The 24941-nt window shown below is 28.7% G+C and overlaps 1 protein-coding gene across 4 annotated transcripts in view; it reads right to left on the bottom strand.

The window, feature by feature from the left end:
* The window catches only part of Cyp301a1 (Probable cytochrome P450 301a1, mitochondrial), a 60477-nt gene that overhangs the window by 591 nt on the left and 34945 nt on the right, over nucleotides 1-24941 (bottom strand). For all 4 annotated transcript variants that reach the window (XM_075378552.1, XM_075378550.1, XM_075378551.1 and 1 more), the window contains exons 2-10: nucleotides 21833-22014; nucleotides 20506-20752; nucleotides 17554-17670; nucleotides 16548-16624; nucleotides 15772-15973; nucleotides 11705-11876; nucleotides 9833-10002; nucleotides 5467-5545; nucleotides 1019-1225 (exon numbers count right to left, since the gene is read on the bottom strand). In XM_075378552.1, the coding sequence (XP_075234667.1) occupies nucleotides 1019-1225; nucleotides 5467-5545; nucleotides 9833-10002; nucleotides 11705-11876; nucleotides 15772-15973; nucleotides 16548-16624; nucleotides 17554-17670; nucleotides 20506-20752; nucleotides 21833-22007 (1446 nt within the window). In that variant the 5' untranslated portion in view covers nucleotides 22008-22014. The remainder of the gene's footprint in view (nucleotides 1-1018; nucleotides 1226-5466; nucleotides 5546-9832; nucleotides 10003-11704; nucleotides 11877-15771; nucleotides 15974-16547; nucleotides 16625-17553; nucleotides 17671-20505; nucleotides 20753-21832; nucleotides 22015-24941) is intronic.

The raw sequence follows: 24941 nt of genomic DNA on the forward strand, positions 1-24941 counted from the left end.
TATCTAATTTTTATGCTAAACAATTATTTGTTAATGTATTTATTCATTTCTTATAGAACATGTTAATTATTTTTCTACTTAATAATCAATTATTTAATTGTTTATTTGAAAATTTTAATTTTGTTTCAAAAACAAATGTCTCATTTTCTGAAATATACCTAACAGACAGCTGTTTAGTATTTTGAGATATTAAGAATCCTGTCTTTATCCTTCAACCAACAAACAGGAAACTAAGACTCCAGCTCAATCTATAAGTTGTCTTCCACCAGATTAAACCAAGGATGGATTTGCATATCCTGACATCCAAAGAATAGACTTATCAGAGTCCTACCTACATTATAGAACTCAAAATTTATTAAGGATATGAGAAAAATTAGATGGTAAGAAAGAACTATCTACCCAGGAAAAAATGCAGCACTAGATAAAATATACAACCCAGATGGTAGCTCAAGTCCCTTTTAGACAACAGGCATTCATCTGGCCACATCAGATGTTAAAAACATTTTTACCCAAAATTGAAAGAACAGATTACTCATCAACAACCCTCTGCTATCAATCAGTTAAATAGATACTGCAATAAACATTGTTTTTCTTCCATAATTTAATGACCTATCAACAATAGGTATGGGTTTCTGAAATAACCTCATCCATCCCCATAATTATCTGGCAAGTGAAAATATGGCTGCAAAGTAACAATTAGACCCCCAAAAGATGGTTGGAGAGAAATGTAAGCTTACCTTTTTTAACAATTATTATACATCAAAATTTAAAGACAAATAAAATATAAAAAAAAAAAAAACTAAAACAGAGGAACAACAGCTTGAAGAATAGAGTTGAACTAAGATTTTTAGAGAAAGATTCGCAAAATCAATATTCAAGCCAGATTATATTAAAAAAATTATAAAAAGTACATTGAGGTAAATTTTTATGTAATAGAAAGGAAAAACAAGTGCATCAAAACGAGTTAAGTAACTGATGTCATAAAAAAAAATTAAAAGTAAGAAAATAATGCACTTACCTTTGCAAGAAGAATTTGCATTTCAAGATCAGCAAATCTACGACCAAGACACATTCTTGGCCCATGACCATAAGGTAATGATGCAAATGGGTGTATGTAATTATCATTGTTTGATTTTTTCATCCATCTTTCTGGATAGAAATGATCAGGATTCGTAACATACTCTGGCATATTTCCAGTAACTATAGTTGGAAACACCAGTTGTACCTGATTTACAACATAAATTATTTCATTAATTTTTACATAGAGCTAAAGATTATTTATACAGAATAAGTCATAAAATTGGCTATTCATATGGAATAAATATAATACAATGCTGAAATGGTATATAAAACATGAAAATTTATTTTAACGTTTTAGATAAGAATCGCATGCTCGAGTTTATATCATTAGCCAAGAAGACACTGAACATGCAGCAGTAAGTTAGTTAAAAATCCAGCAAGAGTGGCCACTGCATACCAGAATGATCACAGGGCCATAAGACTGATGATTTTAGCAGAACATCACTGCCAAGAATCCTCAATATTCAGAATGGAAATCAGTCACAATTTGGGCAACCTTGATACTATGAAAATCATGAAGGAGACTGTTGATACTGACCAACATAATAAAATCCTTCTTCGTGAGCTTGTTGTGCCAGTGATGCAATGATAAACACAAATTTTTATATTGAGTTCAATTATCTACCTTTCTTAACTTTGTCATAATTAAATCACCTGTTGACATGTTTTGGATATGTTCCATTTTCAAAATTCACTGTAAACTCAAGTAATACACTTAAGAAAATTTTTAATAACAATAGAAGAAAAATATATTTATAACAGTAGTAGTATATACAAAATAAAATGTAAATGCAATGCCACATATACTGGACAAATGGAAAGAAAGTTAAAATTAAGATTTAACGAACATATGAGATCTTTTAGAAAACAGGATTCTAACTATGCAACAAATTTAATAAAAGAAGGACATACCCCAATGAAAATGTAAGGCTCTATGAAACTGATTCACAATTGTGTAAAAGGGAAAAAATTAAATATTTAAATAATTTTTAAATTAAGAAATATTACTATTCTGTTATAAATTAACAGAATAGTAATAAAGCAGATGTCTTATTTATGAATCTTAATTTGCTCAGAACAGGAAATAGATAATTATAAAATAAATAGATGGAAACTGATAGATAACAAAGGACTAGCTAGATGATGTATGATTTAAATGGGGTAAGAGACGTGACCTAACGCTAAATAAAGTCTTACATGTAGAAGTACCAATACAGCAAGTTTTAAAAATGGAATGTATCCAAAATGTGTCAAAAAGTGATTTAATAATGATAAAGCTAAAAAATATAGATAATTACACTCAATATAAAAATAATGATGATCTTAGAAGAAAAAATATATATATATATATATTAATAATTTTAGTAAACACAAATACTGCTTATTACAATAGAATGGATTATTCTCTCATTATTCCATTGCAGCAAGAAAAATTTTAGATTGTGAATTATCAAACCAGTGGTTGGAAAGAAGAAGCTGACAAAATGGCCAGCCCAGACCTCTGAATTCATAACCTGCAATTATTAACTTTTGGAGTTATTTAAAGAAAACATTTTATACCCTGAAACCACAAGACATTATTACACTGAGAAAAGCAATTGTGTCATAAAATAATGAATGATTTCCAAAGCATTGCCAATTATACTTGGATGTAAACACTGACCAGTACGAGACAATAAAATGAATATGATTGGTACTGTGTATTGTTCTTCAATTTGAAGAATTTCATTTTCAGCGGCATTATCTCATTTCCAACAGCCACAATACTGTCATCACACAAAGTGATCAAATATATAAAACCGTATTTCTGATTCATTCTGTATATAAATTATTTAGTTTACAATTTTTTTTTTGTATTAAATGCGAATTACGTTGTGTTCAACGCACAGAAGAACAAATTATTTTGATAAAACATAGTTGCCTCAAAAAAGTAAGAAAATTATTTTAAAATTTTTTCGTAATCCATTCCATTTTTTGAATGAACCAGATAAAAAAGTAAATTAATTGTTAAGTAAAACATGATTAAATAGTAACAAAATCTAATCGAATTTAATATGTAATAACAGCATTTTACTTATATCAAAAGTAATCTTCATTAGTAATTGTACTGGATGACAAAATCATTGAATTTAATTTCATAGTGCAATGAATTATATTGTGCAATGAAGTTGGAATAATTTTCACTATAACCATGTTATTTATTGTCATTCTAGTTGACATGAAATCAATTAATAAAAAAAAAATGCTTTCCATCACTTTCCAGATGTTCAGATTATGCACGATTTTCTTTTTATTTGAAAGATGCCTCAGTTGATTGACAGGTAAAATTTCAGAATGCTTATTTTTAATAGTTTTACAAGGGATGGCTGCAAGGGGTAATGCACAGTCTCTCACAATTCACAAATAAAAAGAATTAGTGAAATTGAAACAAATACACCATAAAAGTACATTTTATTTTTATAAAAACACGAAAAATTATTTTTTCCATGTAGTTCCTATTTACAGCTACACATTCTTGCAATTGTGAACTAATTTTCTCAATGGAGGATGTAGGCAGTCTTTTCTTGGCCCACAATATCACTGCATCCTTCAGTTCATATCGTAGCAAAATAAATAGTCTTAAAATCTCTCTTTAATTGTGGAAAGAAGTGAAAATTTCAAAATCTGATGAGTATGGAGGGTGTGGAAAAGTTCAAATTTCAACTTTGCAAGAGTCTTGATAGTTGCTTATGATAGATATGACTGAGCATTATCATATTGAAGAATGATCAGTTCTGTAGATTATCAAACACTACACCAAATTTCCTAGGGTGTTTTACCCCCAACATTTTTAAGTTACAGCTACAGTTTACCCAGCTTCCAGGCAGTAAGTCCCATCATATATATGCGTTTGGAATTCTAGAACACTGTCAAGAAATTTTTTTTGCATTTGATTATTTTTTTTATTATGGTGAACCATAGTTCTGATTTTCCATGCTCTGTCATTTTTTCATGGATTGTAATTTTGTCATATTTTTCATGGGTTGTAAACACATCGAGTTCTCTCCCTTCACAATATTGAAAAGGACGTCATCTCCCCTGTCACAATAATGTTTGAAAAGCTGTTCACAAAATTCCTTTTGTCGTTTGTTCTTTTCTGTGAAATTGCATGATACTACCGTCAACTCCAGTTCTGTAATAATGCACCTATTCATTCTTTTGATATCCCTAAATGACAGGTGATGAGTTGTATGATGCGACAGTTATTTTTAACCAATTCATTCACTTCTCTTTGGTGCTTCTCAAAAAATGCTTCCCATCTATTATGTGCTTAGTGATTGATAGTTTCATTACCATAAATGGTTTTTAGATGACAATGAATGTCATAATTGTTCACTATTCCACTGTTAAAAATTCAATTTCTGAATGTTGTTTTAGATGCACTGGCATAGCAGGCATACTCGATTCCATAACAATGACAACAGCAGAAAATGAGAGGATGTGAGTCAACAAGTTCTGGAATGTTAATAGTAGTGAATAAAACTACAAGATGGCAGCATCTGTTGCTTTTTGTAATATTTTGTTCTTCATTATGTTTGTTTCTCCAAACATTTCACATATGTGTGTCCCCCCACATATCATATAACACTTTTGTCTCTAATAACATTAATAATTGAGAAATTCATTGCCTTCTTGTTTACATTATACTGATATTGAAATATCAAATCAGCAGCTTTCATTTCATTTCTTTTTTGTTGTCTTCAACAGTAGTCAAAGAACGTTTCTAGCATATTTTTTTGCATCAATTTCTTCACTGATATTTTCGTGTAAGACCAACTTTGAAATCTAAGGAAATGAACTACCACAATCCATCTGCAATGAATCACCTACCTTTACAAATTTAATTTTTAATTGTTTGCTTTAGTCCTTTTATCAGAAGAGCAGATCATTCAAAATCTCTTATAATCAAATGTTGTAAATAGTTGATGAAAAATGATACACCATTTTCTCACACTTAATTCATTTAAAAACTGGTTACATATATTTTTCTTACTTTTATACAATATTCCTACAGCACATTTTACATGCATTGAAAAATGAGATGACTTCAAATTTCACATTTGGTATGATTTTTAAAATCTTTTTTACATTTTAAATTCTCATAAAAGCAATAATAACACATTTATCAATGTAAAACTTTGTTTGATTTGAGTTAGTAAGAGAGAAAAGTAATTGACTGCCAGGTTAGTCATCACCATTGTGACTACTGCACACAAACATATTTTACTTTCTTGACAGGCCTTATAAATTATTTATTAAAAATACTAATTTTGATAATGTACTATAATATTTCTTTTTTTAATTTATAATAGAAGAAACATATATAAAGCACAAATAAAAGCTTACTCCTTTTGGAATTAAATATCCACAAATGACCATATCATTCTGAAGCGTTCTTCCATTGCCAATTACTGTAGAATACATTCTGGAAAAACAAAATCATAAATAATTAGTACAAGAGATGACTTTCATATCACTTCAACCACTTTCTATTACGCTATAGTATAAAAGAAGTAGTCTAAAATGTATTGAGCCTTGTGCACATGAGATAGCATTAGCGTATTCTGACATCACCAGCATATAAGCAGTTTATGACATCGCCAGTTACCTAAACATCCACCACCAAACTGTGTTAAACTATTGGAAAAAGCTGGCTACAAAAAGAAGCTCGATATTTGGGTGCCACATGATCTGACTCAAAAAAATTTACTCTATCGAATTTCTATCTGTAAATCTCTACTGAAAAACGTAATGAAATTGAACCATTTCTGAAGAACTTGATCACGAGTAATGAAAAGTTGATAACCTATGATATTATGTGTAAACTATTATGTGTATTTGATAGTATTGAAAGGAAATAATGCATCATGAGCTGCTGCTACCAGACAGAATGACAGACAATTAGCATGTACTGTCAACAATTAGCACGTTTGCACCTAGAGATTCAAAGAAAAGGCCTAACTGGCCAACAGAAAGGCTGTTGTATACCATGTTGACAATGCCAGACTGTGTACATCTTTAATGACCCCATAGAAATTTAGAGAGCTTGACTGGGAGGTTTTAATACATTCACTGTATAACCCAAACCTGGTACCATCAGACTATTGTTTGTTTTGGTCTCCGCAGAACTCCTTGAATGGTGTCCAAGTTAGTTTCAAAAGAGGCTTGTGAAAATCATGTCATAATTTTTTGACTAGAAACCACAGAAGTTCTACAGATGGGATTATGGTGTTGTCAGAAAAATGACATAATAGCTCACCAAAAAAGTGGTGCATATGTGGTCTCATAATGTTATTTTCCAGTAGTAGTAAATGAATGTGTTCTCAATTTTGGCTGCCCAAGTTCAATACTTTTTAAACAACTTATTAATTTCTAGAATTTAGTTAGTTTCAATTAGTGTAGATGAAACTTGATGACTCAATGAAACTGTAGATGAGCTTGACAAAGTTTGGTTTAAACTTTTATAAAACAAAAAATTTAACGAGACTCAGTTTGTACACAAATGGAAATAATTTATAAAAGATATTTTTATAACTATGGTCCAATTCCTTCCTCATAAGTACTATAAATGGTGTTAATAACAGCAGAACTTGTCTAAAAGTGGTCATGAAAATCCATTTATGTTATAAAATGTTATACTCGTTCTTTTAAAATTATGTAGTAGTAACTGGGCATAGAAGCTATTAAAGACTGACCAAAATAAAATGAAAATTTTACACATATATAATATTCATCAATTCCACTTACTTGAACAAATTTAATTTACAAAGGCACATTAAACTTATTTATAAACTTTTGAATATACAAACCAAACCGAATTTTATATATATATAAGTGTTTCTTAAATTCAAAATACTTTTACTCATCCTTCCAACTAGCTGGTTGATAGTTTGTTTTAGTTATAAAGTTAGGTATTTAGAATATGATAAATTTGTTAAGCTTGAATTATCTTTGTTCAATTAGAATGTAATTATTGTATATGTTTGTATGTTAATATATATCATAATCTTCCAATGAATTAAGATGTGGCTCTTTTTGTTCAGTTTATATATTCAGGGGATATTAACTAAAAGTTTAGATGGTTTAATGTATTATGAATGACTATGACTATAACTTAGTTTTCTGTTAATTCTGATAAAGTGTTTTTATTGGTAGCTTTTAATGATGGAAGTGTCAAGAAGACTCATTATTATACATTGTGTTTGTTATCAGCTGTAACATATGTAAATAAAATACACCATAAATTAAATTTTTTTAGTAAATTATATTCATCAAAGAATATAATCATATTCTTATAATCATCAAACAAACTCAATGTTTCTGGAATCTATTAATTGAACTGTTCTAAACATGCAATATTTTATATTGGTCAAAGAGAATGCATAGTTTCAAAGAGGCTACAATGAATATTTAAAAACAACCCACAACAAATTAAAATAAAAATTTGTTGATCATCTTATAAATATAGCTCTTACATAAAATCTCTACCACATACCTTAATATTCAACACAAATACAAGAAAGGGTCTCATTCTAAGCGTAGAGAATTACAAAATATATAAAATCTTACAATGAACAATATATTAAAATTAACACAATTCACAGCCAAAATACTTTTTCACAATATTCTAAGTACATGTTCCCTTAACTCAAAAAAAATCAGATATGAGCACTGCATGACTTCCTGTATGCCTATTGAATTACATATACATATTTATTTTAAAATTAAAAGTACATAAAATTTTATTTCATTAATAACTTCTGATATTTTTCATATCTTTTTTTATCGTTATTGTTGAATTATTATTATTTATCATAATTTTTTTTTTTACAATCAGAGGTTAATAATTATTAAAATAAATCAATATATTAAATTTAAAAAAAAGTTTAAAAAAAATTGAGATGAAGTCTGATTCGAACCAATGTGTAGTACACAACCTAATATTACGCATCCAAATATTTCAATAATTAAAATTTTATTTGACTAAATGCTTATGATATATTGTTGAAAAGCTCTCAATGAGAGCTAATTACTGCAGTTAAGAAAAAGTCCAAAATCCAATTTTTTTTATTTTTGTGCTTTTTTGGATACGTTTGGTTCAGTGATTGCAGTCAAAAAGGGAGGTGCACAACCAGATGTTACAACAGTCCTAAATCCAAAATTTCAACATCCTACTGCTAATAGTTTTTGAGTTATCCAAGATACATACATACATGCAGATGTCATGCCAGAACTAGTCAATGTGAATCCAGAGATTGCCAAAATCCTTTATTTCCACAAGGAAGAAAAAACATTAAAAAAATTAGCTTATGCCAGGTAGAGTACAATAGCGCCATTGAAGAAGATCACAAAGGATTTAAATTTTTTTGAAAAATGTTTTGAATTTAGTTATTAAAAACATTTTATTTATAAAATTTGGTTCAGTGGGTAGATTCAAAGGTTTGTAGTCAGTTTTAAATTGTCATCATAAACAAAACTATAACAAAATGTAATAAATTTGTAATTTGCAATGTTCAAAGTTCATAAAATTTGATAACCCTTGAACAACTCTTTAGCAGTTTATCAAACATAAGAAAATGAAATTTAGCATATACTTGTACCTCAAAATTATCTATTTTCGATATGAGACTACCACAACCAAAGCATCCAGAGAGCCCTCATGGAGGAACCAACTCAAATATTTTAAATGAAAATGATAGAAATGTGGCACTATTTTAAAGGACACTGAAAAACAAAAATTTTGAGATAAAAGCATTTGGCTATATTTCTAAGCAAAATAGTTTAAAAGGGGCCACCAGAAGTAGTGGATATCATACCAAAAATTAGATTCTTTTAAAGTAGCAGCATTTGCTATCTTTTATTTTTTTACTTTTTAGCTACTGAGTAGTTATTTAGATGATACTTCATATAAATTTTGAAATTTCAATATCAAAAAATTAAATGGTAATAATTTCGGTTAGGGTTTTCATAATTTGAAGATTTTTACATCAAAGTTGTATTTTTCAGAATTCTCTTTAAAATATTATTTTGCAATCTTTCATTTTCAATAAATTTTTTAGTTTATCCCCATGGAAGCCTCCTGGGTGCTTATAACATAGAACTCTCATACTGAAAAAAAATATAATTTTGAAATAGCAGTATTTGTTAAATTTAATTTTCTATGTTTAAAAGCTGAGTTATTTAAGGGATGTCATACTTTATGAACACATTGTATAGTTCTCTACAAATATTTTTAAATCAAGTATTTGCTAAGTGGTAATTCTTTCAAAATAAAAATATGTGTCTATTGTTTTAATTACATCTTTTGAACAAGTTTTCTAATAAAAATTTAATAATAAAATTAAATAATTATACAAAATCATGATTATTCTACCCACGTTTTTCTATTCGATATTGGTAAATTACTTTTCTATTTGTTATATTTGTGTGTTATCATTTAAAGTAAAAATTAATAAATTTTTATGTAAAATGAAAATACATAGGTTGAAAGATACCCTTATATATGCTATACACTATGGCATTCTCATATAATGTTTGGTTCCAATTTTTGTTGCTTTGGTTACGGGTTCTGTAGATGAACTAGCCCCAAGAAAGGTGACTTGTCATTCTGCTTAAGGAAACATGTTAAATAATAACTTAATGATAGTTGAAGTAACAAGTAAAAACAAATTAAACAATTCAAAAATAAATAGATATTTGAGAGATAATTTACCTTAGGACTTCTTTAATAAATGCTCTTGTGAAATGCATATTTTGTAAATTACTACTTGTTAATGGTGTATCACTTGTTGGCAAAACTTCTTTTAATTCCTGATATATTTTTTCTTGTTGTTCAGGTCTTGTTGCTAGTTGATATAATAATGAACATACAGCCATTGATATCTAAATTTAAAAAAATAACAAATTATATTGAAAAACACATAATAAAAATAACTTATTTATCAAAAGGAAGGAGAAATTTTCACAGAACAAGAGGTAAATATTAAAAAAACATGACTGCCAAAAAAAAAAAAAACAACATTGCTGAATTTAACCCCTTGTCTCCCACTGGTCACTATATTAATCACTGGTAATCAATTTTTCAAATTCAAATTTCTCATGAACCATTTAACATGAAAAAATACTTTTATGTGGATTTAATTACAACGCATTGAATTATGAGAAAATTCAATAAGCATAACAGCTGTGTATAGTGTAGATATTTGACAAGGGATCAAACACACAGTACTTTTTTTTTCACTGACGTCATTGTTTAAGTCATAGTATTTTGAAATTTTTTTGTTTATTTGGTTCTTATATACGTTAGCGGTTTGTTATCTTTTATATAATTGCTATGCAAACATAAATTCAACAGAATAACGAGTGAACTTGACTTTTATGAAAGGCAGCAATAATTTTAAATTATTTTTTTTTATACCACATTTGTGCGTGCGCAACATAATCAAATATTAACAAAAATTAATTTTTGTTAAACAATATAAATTATAACTCATTGTTAACATACCCTAATTTTTTCAGATTTTTTGGATGAAAAACAATTCAGTAATAGCAAGATAAACAAACGTTTACCGAAATCTCGATTCACGTGCGAAATAAAGCGGGAGGTTAAGGGCTAATATAAGATAATTAAAGAGCATGTGGGTGACAATTTTGTATACAGTATAATATTTTTTTTAAATTTATTTAAACTTATATATATATATATATGTATATATATATATTTATATAGCCTATGACACTCCCGGTAATATAAGGATTCCAACGCTGAGTCATTCATCTAAATCGGTTCAGCCATTAAGCTGCTATAGTGGAATAAACATATATACGTACATACATATTTTTTAATATTTTTTGGGTAAAAAATACTTCAAGAACACATGCAGTTTTATTAATGTCATTACCATAAATGAGAATATACAGATCATATTAATAAATGAAAATCAGTAGATTGGTTGCAAAGATGTAACAACATTTTTGAATAACCTTGATCTGTTAGGTCGAGAGTGTACCTGATGCACACAAAGGTTAGCCTTCAAATTTCAAGAAATACCCCGTTTGAATTTTGAAAATTGGACGATTGTTTGCAGATATATTATAAGAGCACCTTATTGTACCTTCCAAAACAGCGCCTCAGGGGCAACCCATTTATTACCAGTTGATGCTGATGATTGGTCTAGCCTTGCACAAGATGCTCGCAACATCTCATCACTCTAACAGTCCCCCATGGGAAGCCCATAATTATTAAATAGGAATTTTTAAAATTTATTTAATATTATTTTATTTTATTTAACGTAAATTTAATTCTTTTATTTTTGTAATATTATTCATTCGATTGATTCGAATCATTCAGTTCAAACCCAGCTCAGATTAATTCAATTCATTAAAGTTTTAATTACAACCGGCAAATTTCCACTGTTTTATTTATATGTAGTAGTGGATATATATATATATATATATAGGCTACGACAGTCCTGGTAACATAAGGATTACAACACAAGGTCATGCATTAAAATCAGTTTAGCCATTGAGCTTTTATACATACATCCTAAATTAAATTGATACAAATTGTTGCATAATTACTTACTGTATCTATCCCAACTAATATTAAATCAAGCGCTAAAACATATGCAGTTTTTGGATCAGGTTCACTCAGCAAAACATGTTCAACAACTGAAAAATCTTTTTCAGCGGTTACACCAGCATTTAATTTTTCTTGTAATCTACCTTGGGCTTTATCAATGTGTTTCATACATATCCTGAAATATTAAATTAATTCAGAAGATAATTCATTTTATTTAATACCAATATTTTAATTATTTCATTAAAAAATAGACATTTAAAAAAAATATTAATTTTTTTTTTTTTAAATGCATATTCTTGTAGATAACTAAGTTGCAGAAAGTTGTAATTTGTTAGTTTTGCCTGGATCAATCAAAGAGAAAGCGTTTTTATTAAATCTTATTTTCCTGGTTGTTATATAAAATAAAGATAAAGGTATTGATAATGTCACTAAAAACAAAAAAAGAAGTCTTATGTTGGACTCTTTTATCTCTTTCAAAGTCTTTTGAAATCTACTGAGTCCTAAAAAATTAAAATTTAATTAAAAATTTCTATATGTTCTGTCATCTATTTTTACGTATAACTAGCAGACCCAGCAATGCTTCGCTATTGCTAGACTTGAGTATATATATATATTAAATGAACACAATTGAAAGATTGATAAAACATTAAAAACTGAACACTACGGAACTTCACAAAATTTAACCTTTCGCTTTTTCATTATTTCTCTTTCCCCTTCTTTCATTTTCAAATTTTCCCCTATTTCTGTTTCCCTTTTCCATTTTTCCCATTTTTATTTCCCATTTATTCCATTTTCCCTCTTTCCCCACTCATAAATCAGTCCAGTAGTTTTTTAGTCTACATCAGACACACGTACAAACATTGCCTTTTATATACACAGAAGAAGAAAGTCTCTCTGTATATTTTTTTCATAAATATCTCGACACCAATGCCACCTGGCAGGTATAGTTTTTGCAAAAACTCTTCTTTTCATGTAACTAATATATATTCAGAATATGAGCCAAATCATACAACAAATGAAAATTTTTTCAAAATATTTTGACTCCAGCTCCAGATAGCATGTGCAAACTATTTCAGAGATCTTTGTGGGCATGCACACAACAACTCACCAAAGTTTCATCACAATTGGATGAACAGTATAGGAACGCATACAAGACAAAAAAACAAACATTCATTTATATATATATATATATATATATATATATATATACAGGGTGATTCAGTAGGATAGGGCAATACTTTGACAACTCATTCTAGAGGCAAAAAATAAGAAAAAAGTTCATATAAACATAGGTCTGAAAACGCTTCGTTAGCAAGTTAAACAGAGTGAAAGATTTCGCCCAAGTTTCAGTTCCTCCGGGTAAATTAAGGCTTTCTGAAATTCTGGGAAGGTCAATTAAGGGGCAAATTCACAATTGTTTCTTATGGTTTTTGAGCTGGGAAATCGAAAAAAAAATAGGTCCCAGAACTGTATCTCTCTTAGTTTCTAAGATGTCCCATGTAAAATGCCAAAAATAGGGTAAAAAAACACATTATTTTACGTTTGACATACAATAACGTTGTTAAATTGCCAATAAATCACACATTTTTTAAACATAAATTGTAGAGAATTTAATTATAAGAAGATTGATGTAAATAATGTCAACAAAAAAGAAATAAAATGTTAAACATGTCAACTTTTATTAACAACAAAACTGACAAAAACTTAGAAGAAAATGTTACAAAAAAAGAAATGTTAAATGTGCAGGCGCTCCATCAAGTTGGTAATACATTTCAATTCGTTTTGCTAAGGGGATATTTTCCAACAATATAATAAATTCATTACTTAAAAATTCCAGATAATTTCTCCCTGTGACACGATGTAATATGAAAGGACCAATTAATTGGTCATCTATACATCCACACCAAACATTCACTGAAAATCGTTGCTGGAAATTTTTTTTTACTTAGCATATGGGTTTTCTTCAGACCACCGATGCGCATTCTGTGTGTTGTTTATTCCATTATGAGTGAAAGTAGCTTCATCCGAAAATAGTATTAATGGAATTAAATGTTGATTCCTATTAACCAATTGATAAAACTGCAGCCGGCTGGCATAGTCACCAGGCTGGAGATGTTGGGTGATAATTTAATAAAACTCTGAAAAAGTTAGGTTAGAAAACGATGAGATATATAGTGATGCAAAAATTGTATAGTTGAACTTTATGGAAAATTTTGATTGTGTGAGTTTTTTAGCTAATGAAAGGGTCCTGCACAAGATGGAAAGGATCCTGCTACCTAGTACAAAAGTAGTCCTCCTGTGACTTGATTGATACTTTTCTTTTTTAAATTCCTTTATCCTTAACAATCTTCTTTCTTTGATTGGTGTTATGAAAAGAACCTCCTTGGCTCCTTTTATATTGGTGCCATATAACCAGAAAGGATACTCAGAGAATCTGGACAGCCTCCAGAATGAATGAATATATAAACATTTACCTTTTAAAATTGAAAATGAATTTACTCAAAATTATTATGAATGTGATTTACCATAATTCATAATACTGATTATGACAGGACAGGACAGTCACTTAAGAAGCAGTCATATTTTTCCATTTATAGATGTATTTTAAAATGTAACATTATAATAAAGTACAACTTAATACTCATTTCAAATGGCTAGGTGTCATCCTTCTTATTTTATTACTTATTATTTTATTTTATATCACATTTTACGCTCATAGTTTATCATATCCCTAGTTAGAAGCAGCCAGTTTTATAGTTTTACTATCAAAATTCTAGAATATTAGACACTGATCTCCAATTGTGCTTAACATAAAGGAAATTTGAAACAGGGTATTAGACTTTACAATACTTTTAAAGCCTGTAAGAAGTTTCTCTACATAGATAAGTAAGAGAATGTATTATTTATTTCTTGAGACTATAAAAAAAAAAAACATTTAATATTTAATAAAAATAACACAGTAAAGTCGGTAAAAAATAGCATAAATTTTCCAGCTTCACTGGGAAAGTTCTCAATTACCATGGTTATAACCAAAGTTAAATTGAATTAGTGGTCTGTAGTCAGAAATCGTCACATAAGATCTCATAAAGATTGGTTATTCAATCTGAAGATATCAAGCAAATTAGTTAGGCTTTTTATCTCCAACCCTTAAATTAAATTTCCTTCATACATAATCAACATAGTGGAATCGTCCAATCAGTACAAGAATGTGACTGAGTCTGGAAAAAAGAAAAAAAGAGTTTTTTTGCTTCCCTCCTCCTATATGGTGGTTTGGACAAGATCAAACAACCTAATCTACTTCTGGGGAAATAAATTATATGAGAAAATTTACCTACCCTTTCAATAAAATTTTAAGATACAAATCCAGTCAAGTGTATCTCCCTAATCCCATGAATGATGTGACTAAAATTTAATGGTATTAATTTCCATTTACATTAATAATGCCAAATTTCATCCAAATTAGTCCATCCAGTTTAGAGGTATCAGGCAAAAAAAAAACCATAAATATATATTAAATTTGTATGTAGGTTCATATAAAGAGTGATCAAAATGTATTCAATCTTTTTTATTGCGGTAACCAGTAAAGATGCAACAGGGGAATCATCATGAAATGTTACCTTGACTCATATTGATCGTGTATGATTAACTGTTTTGCTGCCATTGCAGTCAATCGCTGCTTAGCAGCCGTGAAGGTAAAACATGTGAATAGTGTTTGTCATATATTCATTGCCTTTCAAAATAACTGAATGGGTTGAGAAGTGAATCTGCATTAAATTTTGTCAGAAACTTGGTGAATAAATTCTGTTTTGTAAAGGCAATAAAGAAGATCCAAACAGCTTACAGTAACAATGTACAACAAATTTCACAACTTACTTATTCATTCTTCATCACTGTGGAACATAAATTTAATGACATAGACATTTTAGTAAATTATAAAATAAAAAATCTCATCAAAACTTAGAAATTTTTTTTATATTTATAATTTTTTCCTTTAAAAGTTCATACATGAAACAAAAAAAAATCATTGTTTTATATAATACATACATAAACCGCATCGAATGTTTACTTACTCTATAAAATAATCCATATTATTAACATATCTACTCCAAAGAGGTGTTGGAATATACCTCCAAAATGGAAATTTCAATTCTAATAAAGCAATATTTCTAAGTGCAAATTTAGCTGCATTTATTATTTTATGAGGTTCCATATCTGGAGATAAATTTGGATCTAAACATCCAAGCCGTACATCCAACGCTACTCTGCCAATACCTGTAAAAATATTAAAATATTGTTAATACATTCAAACATCAATGTTATTTTTATATATAGTGAGTATTAATAACAGAACTCTAAAATAACTTTTCAATTGACCAGTTTCATTTGACTACAAACCTGCTGGACCTTTGTGTCTAGAACAGTCTGGGAAATATTTAGTAGGTTTCTGTTGTGGTTTGTCAAGTTTTTAAGAGAATTTGATAAACAAATTTTTCAAACTTCTATGATGACAATTAATGAAATGCAAGAAAAACTTCACCCCACTGCTTGTAATGAATGAAGCAAGTTGTCAAACTCTGGTTTTACTCTTCCTTCCAGCACTTATAGATTAACAACCACATTACACACACTTCTTTATTTCTACCAGATTAATATAAACCACTGTAAAATCAATCTCAGTATTTTTTTATCAAACTTTGCATATAGTAAGTAATTTGGTGTTTACATGTTATTTATACAAAAGTATATAAAGAAAGCTGTCTCTTGCCTATTTTCTATATATTTACTCCTAAAAACTGAAAAAATTCATGCCACTTTTACTTTCTAAAAACACAAAAAGATTACTTACACTCTAACGACCATTTGTGTATCTCATTATCAAAATCGTCTGGTAACTCGTTGATATCATCTAGGGTCTGTTCCATTCTATAAAAAAACAAATAAAACATCAGTTAATTAATTTACAAAATATTTTTTAAACAATATACTAATTCTATATTAGATTAAAATCAAAATAAAATTATTACATTTAGAAAGAGTAGAAATGTTAAAAATGTATTTTAGGTTGGCTAATTTATTTTAATAAATTGCAGATTAAATAAATATATTTAATTATAATATATTAACAGACATAGATATATAACAATATAATAAATAATATATAAATAAATTTAATTAAATAAATAGCGGATTGAGCAGTTGAAAATAAAAAATTCACATAGTATATAACATAAGATACAGAAAAATACATTTCAACGAAAAATAGTTATTTGGTTAATCAAACAAACAAAAAAACTGATTGTTTGATTAATCAATATTGTACCATACTCTACTCTATCGTACTAAGAAATTAAGCAAAATTTAACATTATTTCCTTATAAGAACTCAAATTTATTTCATTCTTGGCATAGTAAATGTTAAGAGTTGGATTTGTTCCACAAAGATTCTAAACTAATTAAATGCATAGCATCGTAGCACATTTAACATATTACATCATTACAAAGAAGGGAATTTGAATCTGTTTTCAGGCGTCTATACTACTATTATGATCTAAACAATGTAGTTATTTTATAGTAACAGCATTATGTTTCGTTCGTTAATAAATGGCTAACTTCAAACCATTTACAAAACATTCACTTCCTTGCAATTCTATAATTCCCCAAATGCATTTTAATACAAATACAGAGCTCTTTAAGACTGCTCACCAGACTTAAAAAATCTTAATTATTATGAAAATGATCTACCTTCAGGAAATGAGAAATATACTTTATTTAGATTTTTTTTAAATTGTATGCCAGTGTATACTACACATGATGTTAATTATTATCAAATGTAATAGATTTGTTTTAACAAACCTTTCAATAAATTCATTTGTAACTTGTTCTATAGGTTGAATGTACTGTTTAACTGCTTGTGGTCTCAACACTGGCTTTTGCACTTTAGTACGAAATTCTCTCCATGGTTCACCATGACTGAAAAAAAAAAAAAAATTGTAATTTTTAAATTATTCATTTCACAAACCCAGTGAAAGGGTGAACATTATGCTTTCTTATGCATATCAGTATAACTGAGCTGTTTTATCAACATTTAGTTATACTATTGATTAATTGACAGAATTAATTTAAAAACTATGCCTTTCTCATTTAGAAAACCTGTTTTCAGTGAATTAAGAGACTCACTTTGTTGCAAAAATGTGATTAATCATTATAAAATTATTTCTTTTAGCAATGAGATTTGATTTTATTCAGTCGGATATATTAATAGCCCGAACACCAACATTAGGGTTACTACTATTCCCAAATATTCTTTATTACATACATCTGCTTGCCTCATACATTTTATTAGAGCTTGCACATAGCAGAAATTAAAGTGGGATGAACCACTTTTAGGCAGTAAAATTTTGGAACTAACGCACAAAAGTTACTTCAGCTATATGTACGATGCATAATATATCAATTCATAGTGATGTTTAAAATTAATGAAGAATTGAATTATTATTGGTTTCAAAAAGATGGTGTAACAAGCCACATCTGTAATAAAATAATTGTGACTGGTCTGTAGATTTTTTGGTAATCAGTTAATCTTGAAAAATTATTGGCCTTCATGCTGACAAGACTTGTTTCCTGAAATTTCTTATTGAAGGGCAACCTTAACGATAGGCATAACACAATAATTACTGTATCATCCTAGTCAATGAATATATTGAAATGAATATTTAAATACATGTCACAAAGTATAATTTTGTCTGCTAGATAATGAAGACAAATTCAGCATCTTCTTTCAGTTAATTCCATTGTAAAAAGAGCTAGCAAAAAGTTGAATAAGTTTCCTGGTGAAACAAGAAAAATTATATATTATCATCAATGATGAAAATGGTGATGTTGATCAAATTTAATTTCTTAATCAAATATTGGAATTGAAAATTGAAGGTTAGGTACGATCAAACCGAAAGACAATTAATAATCGTTGGTTAATAAATAAAGAAAAGCAAAGTTAATTATATATACACCAAATTGAAAAAAAATTTACCAACAAGCTTGTTTTTAAAAAGGATTTTGATCAATTTTGCTTTCCTTCCCTCTTTCTTTCTTTCTTTTCCTGTTTAGCCTCCGGTAACTACCGTTCAGATAATACTTCAGAGGATGAATGAGGATGATATGTATGAGTATAAACGAAGTATAGTCTTGTACATTCTCAGTTCGACCATTTCTGAGATGTGTGGTTAATTGAAACCCAACCACCAAAGAACACCGGTATCCACGATCTAGTATTCAAGTCCGTGTTAAAATATCTGGCTTTACTAGGACCTGGACGCTGGAACTCTCTACTTCCAAATCAGCTGATTTGGGAAGACGCGTTCACCACTAGACCAACCCGGTGGGTTGCTTTCCTTCCCTGTATGGTACCTCTTTTTCTGTTTAGCCACTGGACGAACCACTGTACAGTATTACTTCAGACGATGATATAAATGAATGTAAATGAAGTGTAATCTTGTACAGACTCAGGTCAACCATTCTTGAGATGTGTGGTTAATTGAAACCTAACCACCAAAGAACACTGTAAGGTACCTACCTTTTCCATTATGAAAAATATAAAATCTTGACTAAAAGTATAAGCCTCCTGATAAATATGAAAATGTTATGAACTAAGTAAGAAAATTAATCTACTCTTTTAATAAAATTATGAGATATGGTAACCACAGAAACTTTACCTCCGTACCCTGTTGTTAAAAACTGTAACCAAAATTAAACATCACAATGATAGGTATTCTGAAATCATCACATAAAATTCAGTTTATTTAGTCTGAAGATTTCAAGCGAAATAATAACTGATAAAAAAAAAATAAAATAATCTTATTATTAACCCCCACCCCTGAAAGAAATTGCCCAAATACATATTTCTTACTTAGGTGGTATTTCTTACCACCTGAGCCATTTGTGATCAAAATTAATTGTCATTAATCATTACACATAAAGAAATCCTCATACCAAATTTCATCCAAATTGATCAGTTCAGTCTGGAAATATCAAGCAAAAAACAGGCCAAAATAATACATAATGCATATGCACATACATCCTTCATGAATTTTTCGGTAATATATTTTTTTTGATTACAGGTCATGAAATATCATGATCTGCAGAACCTCTGATATGCAAGATTTGATGCAATTAGCATACATTTCCTTATGTAGTATATTGTATAGATGTACTGCATAACTATAGGGCCAGGGAAATAAAACTTAATTTAACATAAAACATGTTAAGTAAAATAAAACAGTTTAATTAAATTATATTTTCTATTTATTTACATAGAAATTTGAATCATTCTGAACTTTATACATTGCTATAATCTTCGGTACTTACGTATTAACGCCAGCACAGCTACAGCTTTATTTAAAAACAAAGTAGTCAATCGGATTTCGGTGGAAAATGAACAGTCTCTTTATTATTTCAATAAATGGTTGACTAATTAACACCGTAATTTTTTGAGTATTTATTTAATAAATTCAGTAATTATTGCAATTATTTATTATTTAAATAATCAAAACAATCCTGTTAATTAGTCAAGGTTAGCGAGCAAAGCAAGCGTAGGTTAAGTTTGGTTAAATTATATTTATAAAATAACCATTTATTAAAATTAATAAAGAGACTGTTTTGAATCTATGTTAAACTCTATATCGGCCCATTTTCCACCGAAATCCGATTGACTACTTTGTTTTTAAATAAAGCTGTATCTGCGGTGGCGTTAATACGTAAGTACCCAATCTTCAAATACAGTCATGAAATTATAATTAATTAATTGCTTACACTCCAACAACTCCAGGTAGTCTTCCAAAAAATTCCTTACGTACTTCACTTTTATACTGAACTAAGCAAGGCATTGAAGGTCTGTAAGGCGTATCACCTTCTAATCTATAGACTTTTTCAATTTCATCTGCATCATAAACAAACAATAAATCTGGCCTTCCAATCAATCCAGATAATTTAACTATTTTCCCATATTCTTTATAAAGTATTGCAGATACTTGAGCTAGATCTGATATTTGATATTGGCCTGCAAACAAGAAATCATAATTTTTAGTTTTAACACAAAAATAGTATCTTAATCATTATCAAATAAAATTGTTTTTATCAAATAAAACAAATTTATTTAAATTTTTGTATACATCAACTAAATATTTTCAGTTCAACCTTTTTTTAACATATGTAATGAATTATTTTACAACATAACAGACTACTATATTATTCTATTTGATAAGTCAATATATTTAATACAGTTAAATGTATTTAAGTCATATTTAACAAGTCAATCCAAAAATATAACATTTTTCAGGAAATATAATTTTTATTTCTCAACATTTTAAAGCTGAAATATATATATATATATATATAGCATCCCCATCACAGTCAATCTTTTTTTTAAATTTATAGTTGCATCAACAATTAAAGTCATTAGCGACTTAGTTTAAGAGGTAGTATAACTGTACCAGTAAAGATGTAATCTTGAACAAACTCTGGCCAACCATTCCTGAGAAATATGGTTAATTGAAACCCAACCACTCAACATCTGTATCCACAATCTAGTATTCAAATCCAAATAAAAGCAACTACCTTTATTAGGATTTGAACCTAAGAACTTCGACTTTGAAATAAGCTGAGTGGCTATGTTGGTTAAGCCACCGCACTGTACACCTTCATACCCTTAAAAAATTGAAATTCAAAATACCCAAAAGCAGTTAGTTTTAGATATTTATTTGAAGAGTATTTGCAAGCCAAAATTTACTGAATATCTCGTTTAGTAGAGTCGGAAACGGGGAAGATTTGTAATCAATGTCCAACATTTTTTTACCTTTTTTCATCTCTTTCAAGGATGAATTTAAAAAAAATCTAAAAATTGGTTTTTAAAATACTCATATGAAGATCATACATGCCAAAAATCAAGATGATATCTTTATTTGTTACAGAGAAATTAAAAAAATAGCCAGGTTTCAAACAAAATTCAAAAATCGATTTTAACTCAGAATTTCAAAATATTTCAAAATTTGTTTTTAAATATTTACATGCAGATCACACACGTACACATACACTCTCTCTCTTTCTCTGTTTTTCTCACTCTTCAAATTTATTATCTTACCTATGACTGGTAATAATCTCCAAGTATTACCTAATACAGGTATTGGTTTTGGACCTGGTACTTCACTGTACTGCTTTGGTGCTGTACATTCTACACCATCACTTGCTGCTGGACATACTGATTGTGTAGAATATAATCGAACTTTCTTTGCCAATAATCGTACTTTACCTCGCATAATTTAACTGTAACAAAAACAAAATAGTTTTCTTTTAAATTTAAATAATATAATTTGTAGAGAATAAAGTATTATTCTATGTCTAAATTAAACATTTATGGGGAAAAGGTTTTAAAATTGTATTTGTGAATTTCTTTACAAAAAAATATAAATAAATAATACCGAAATAAAAAACTAAACACACATTAAAAAGTAGAAAATAATACTTCTTCAATAATTCTTCTATAAATTTTGATATTTCAAAGACACAATCATTACCTTCTAATTCTTAATTTAGCATAGACAAAAAAATGTATAAGAAGTATATGCCTTATCATAAAAATGTATTAATTTTTTTTTTATTCAATTTTCTTGCTTTTTTAAAAATTGATTTTAGTTTTGTTTCATAACATAAAATATGAATAGGTCAAAATAAAACTCTACCCATGTAAAAAAAGATGTTCACTAAAAACAAAAAGGAGAAACGGTACCTTGAAAAAAATACAAAAGGAAAAAATTTCAGACTGCCAAATATCGAACATTTTATGTAGTTTTATTTAATTTTTTTTTATAATAATTGTTTTTTTCTTTTGGTGTGTATTCTATTCATGTTAAAGGTAATATAACCACATCTGTGCCTGGAAATGCAATAAATATATCAGGTTTTACAAGATTCCTAACTATTTACTACAAACCAATAAGTAATTATTGAATACCCAAAATATTAGAATGTGAAGTGTAAAACAATCACTACAGAATATTACTAGTTGTTATTGTCAGCTATTTACTCTCTCCACCTCATTCTTGTTCACTATTTATTCATTAATTCTTTATTTAAAATTTCCATACAATACAGACTATGAAATATCATTGTTATTTCTTCTACCTACATATACTCACATCTAAAGCATACAACATATATACTGTACGTAAAATATATTCACTCATACTGAGAGGTAAAAATAATGTAGGGGATCATGTAAGGAGTAAAATCCTTTTCAGCACAATTTTTATTCATGGGATTTGTTTTTAAAAATTAACCTAATCCTCTTTTTTACTTCTTTCTTGTTGTAAATCTAGATGTTCTCAATTTTCTTTTCATTTTTAAACCAAACAAAAAAATTGTAACTTTATTGTGCTCAATAAAAGATCAATTTTAAAGTTTATTTAAAAAAAAAGATTATTGTCTTGAGAAAAATGTTTTCCTTATATAAAAACACAGGGCAAGAATAATAATAATAATAATGGAATGAAAAAAAATTTCTTTGTATTTTAATGCAAAAGTAAAACAAGATTTTCTTATATTTCAAATGAAGTTTATTATATCAAATATGTACCGTTTTGATCAACAACCTTTTGGCCTTTTTTGAAATAAAATCATAATGACATCACTGTAGAACTTCTGTGTTTTCTGAACAAGAAACTACGATAAGTGATTTTCACAAGCCTCTTTTGTAGCTAGCTTTATACTATTAAGAGAGTTATGTAGAGATTGACACAAATGCTAGTCTGACAGTGCAAGGTCATGAACAATAGAGTGAATGTATCACAACTTCCTAGTCAAGCTGTGTCAATTTTCGAAGGGTTACAAAAACTTTGTGGAGTCTATGTTGATATGATGGAAGACAAGCCTTTCCTACTGTCAAAAAATTCTGATTGCTTTATATCAACTGCTTTATATATATACACAACTTTCCAGTTGTTAACAATGGAGGTTAGAATCAATCGTTAGACTGGGCAGCAGCTCTAGGGAAAATTCCTTTCTGATCCCAGCACACACACAGCACTTGGTGTCAATCCTAGCTTAGCCACAGTTTGCAAAGAGCTTTACCATACTTTGATCATGATTTTTTCAATACCTTATTGTTGTACATGATGAATTTTTTATCTCTCATAATGAGCAGTTTCAAAAATGATTCAAATTTTGTTCTGTATTACAGAACAGAATGCAAGAATTTCAGAGGGTGCTAAACCCTCCTGCCTATTGCAGTATATGAACTTATGTCCTTTGCTGCTATGACTTTCTAGTAAACTGGTGAGTAATAAATAGAAAAATGGCTGATATTCATGGTTTCTGTGAATTTTGGGACTGTGTTCCGATTTAAAGAAGTTTTTGGTGGTAGAGATTTGACAGAAAAATTTGCTTGTAGGCTTATCTTCTGTGAAGCTTTTCCTTTCCATCCAGATCGGGCAGAAAGTCTTGTAATCAGGGGCCACTCTCTCATAAAGAGTGGGTGTCAGAGGGAAGTTTAATGCCTGGTCCTATGTGGCACTCTACTGCTATTAGGTTACAGTCAAGTGCAGGTTGTTTTTTTCTGTATTAGATACCAATTCCTAAATGGAAATTCGATCCATTAAATTTTTTATTGTTCATGTGGCATTTAAACATTAAGTTTTTTTTTTATATCCAGTATTTTTCAAACAGTTTAAACCTGTGGAGAAGTATAACTGACATAAAATTTCCAGACTGAAAACCCTTGAATTAGCTTTGTAATACATGTACTAACATTGCATCATACCAATAATATCACAAATTTTTCCAGCAACCTGAATCACATTCTTCCCCTTCTTGATATAAAACTTCAAAATGTATTGAATCTGTTCTATATCTTCATTTCACTTTCAACAAATAGTAGTATTTAAATAAATAAGCTAATATAATCATAACCTTCCTAAGAATACTCAGTGATCTGTCACTTTTCAAACCTCACAACTGTTGCCAGATTTTATTAATATTACCAGAATTATGTGATCCTAACGCCATCTACCAGGAGAATACAAAGAAACATCTTTCCCAATTTCAATATTAAGCACATATCTCTTTAGTTTAGTTAAACTAAATATTTTAAGACAAAATATTTACCAATTAAGGTGAATTTCTATGTAAAGACAATTAGCATCATTTCCTAAGAGACCTGAGAGGGAGAGTCCATTAGGATTTTTTATTTTGTGGTT

Source organism: Lycorma delicatula, chromosome 11, assembly GCF_047948215.1.
Source record: "Lycorma delicatula isolate Av1 chromosome 11, ASM4794821v1, whole genome shotgun sequence".
Taxonomy (NCBI): domain Eukaryota; kingdom Metazoa; phylum Arthropoda; class Insecta; order Hemiptera; family Fulgoridae; genus Lycorma; species Lycorma delicatula.